At 38.3% G+C, this 959-nt stretch overlaps 1 protein-coding gene across 1 annotated transcript in view; it reads right to left on the bottom strand.

Moving 5' to 3' along the window:
- Positions 1-268: 268 nt before the first annotated feature.
- The window catches only part of LOC110425549 (protein PIN-LIKES 1-like), a 2156-nt gene continuing 1465 nt past the window's right edge, over positions 269-959 (bottom strand). The window contains 3 exon segments of the mRNA XM_089785129.1: positions 269-593; positions 681-866; positions 948-959. The exon segment at positions 948-959 is cut by the window's right edge and continues 41 nt beyond it. Coding sequence (XP_089641255.1) covers positions 469-593; positions 681-866; positions 948-959 — 323 coding nt within the window. The 3' untranslated portion in view covers positions 269-468.

Raw genomic sequence — 959 nt, 5'->3', positions numbered from 1 at the left:
GGTCCATGGTTGTTATAACATTGTGAATGTTTATATGAAATGTGATAGAAATCACACTACACGTTGAGAAGTGTCCTATTGTGATGGCCTTGATGAATTATTTTTATATTCTTAAATGTTAATGGAAATATATGTGAATGGATGGATGACTAGCTCGTACATTATTGGTTTAGGCTTGCTTGAGTGCAATGGGCAATACTCACATAAGTTCATGTGCCAATCACGATTCCATTAGACAATGGGAAGTGACACTTTGTCACAAGGTTAATATATATCTAGAGGTAACAATTACCAAGGCTGTATTCGGTTGTCAAGGTAAAAAACTTGACAAACACAAAGCTAGAAAAATTCTGCCTCCATTAGGAAACCCTTGTCTTCATGTATTCCTTGATACCTACACATCATGTATTCCTATATAGCCTTTTGGTGCTACAAAATATTACAGGTGACAAAAGTTTGGCCAACAAATCAAGTTAGAAGCCACATGAAAAAAGTTGACCAAAGTGTGAGGGTGGCTGCGGCTACAACATAAGTCCATAGCATAATCACAGAAGTTTCAACTTGACCAAGCTGAAAAAATTGTGTCATTGTACCTGCCAAAAGTTGGATCAGAACAGTAGAAATTAGGTTGCTCAAAAGGATCCTAGTCAGGAATGCTAATTAGCACAAGCTTGTCATACCTACACCCATTGCAGAGGGAACGCTATACTGAAGCATAAGAACGAATTTATACAAGGAATCTGAGCCAACCAAGCCAAAATGCTGCGCAGCTTTAACAACCCCGATCCCCGAGAGGGGCAAGAAGATGTTCCTCACTGCTATAATTCCTATAATCACACTCCTGCTTACATCTGATCCTTTTAAGCCTGCGTGAAATTGCAATGTTGCTTATGACAAAATTAAAGGGCAATTACTAAAGACTTGAAATTAGAAACAGGGAATTTCACCTATCAGAAGGT

This window comes from Theobroma umbraticum, unplaced genomic scaffold (assembly GCF_002168275.2).
Source record: "Theobroma umbraticum cultivar Fairchild unplaced genomic scaffold, ASM216827v3 scaffold_81.0, whole genome shotgun sequence".
Classification (NCBI taxonomy): domain Eukaryota; kingdom Viridiplantae; phylum Streptophyta; class Magnoliopsida; order Malvales; family Malvaceae; genus Theobroma; species Theobroma umbraticum.
This window is presented reverse-complemented; position numbering and strand designations above follow the sequence as displayed.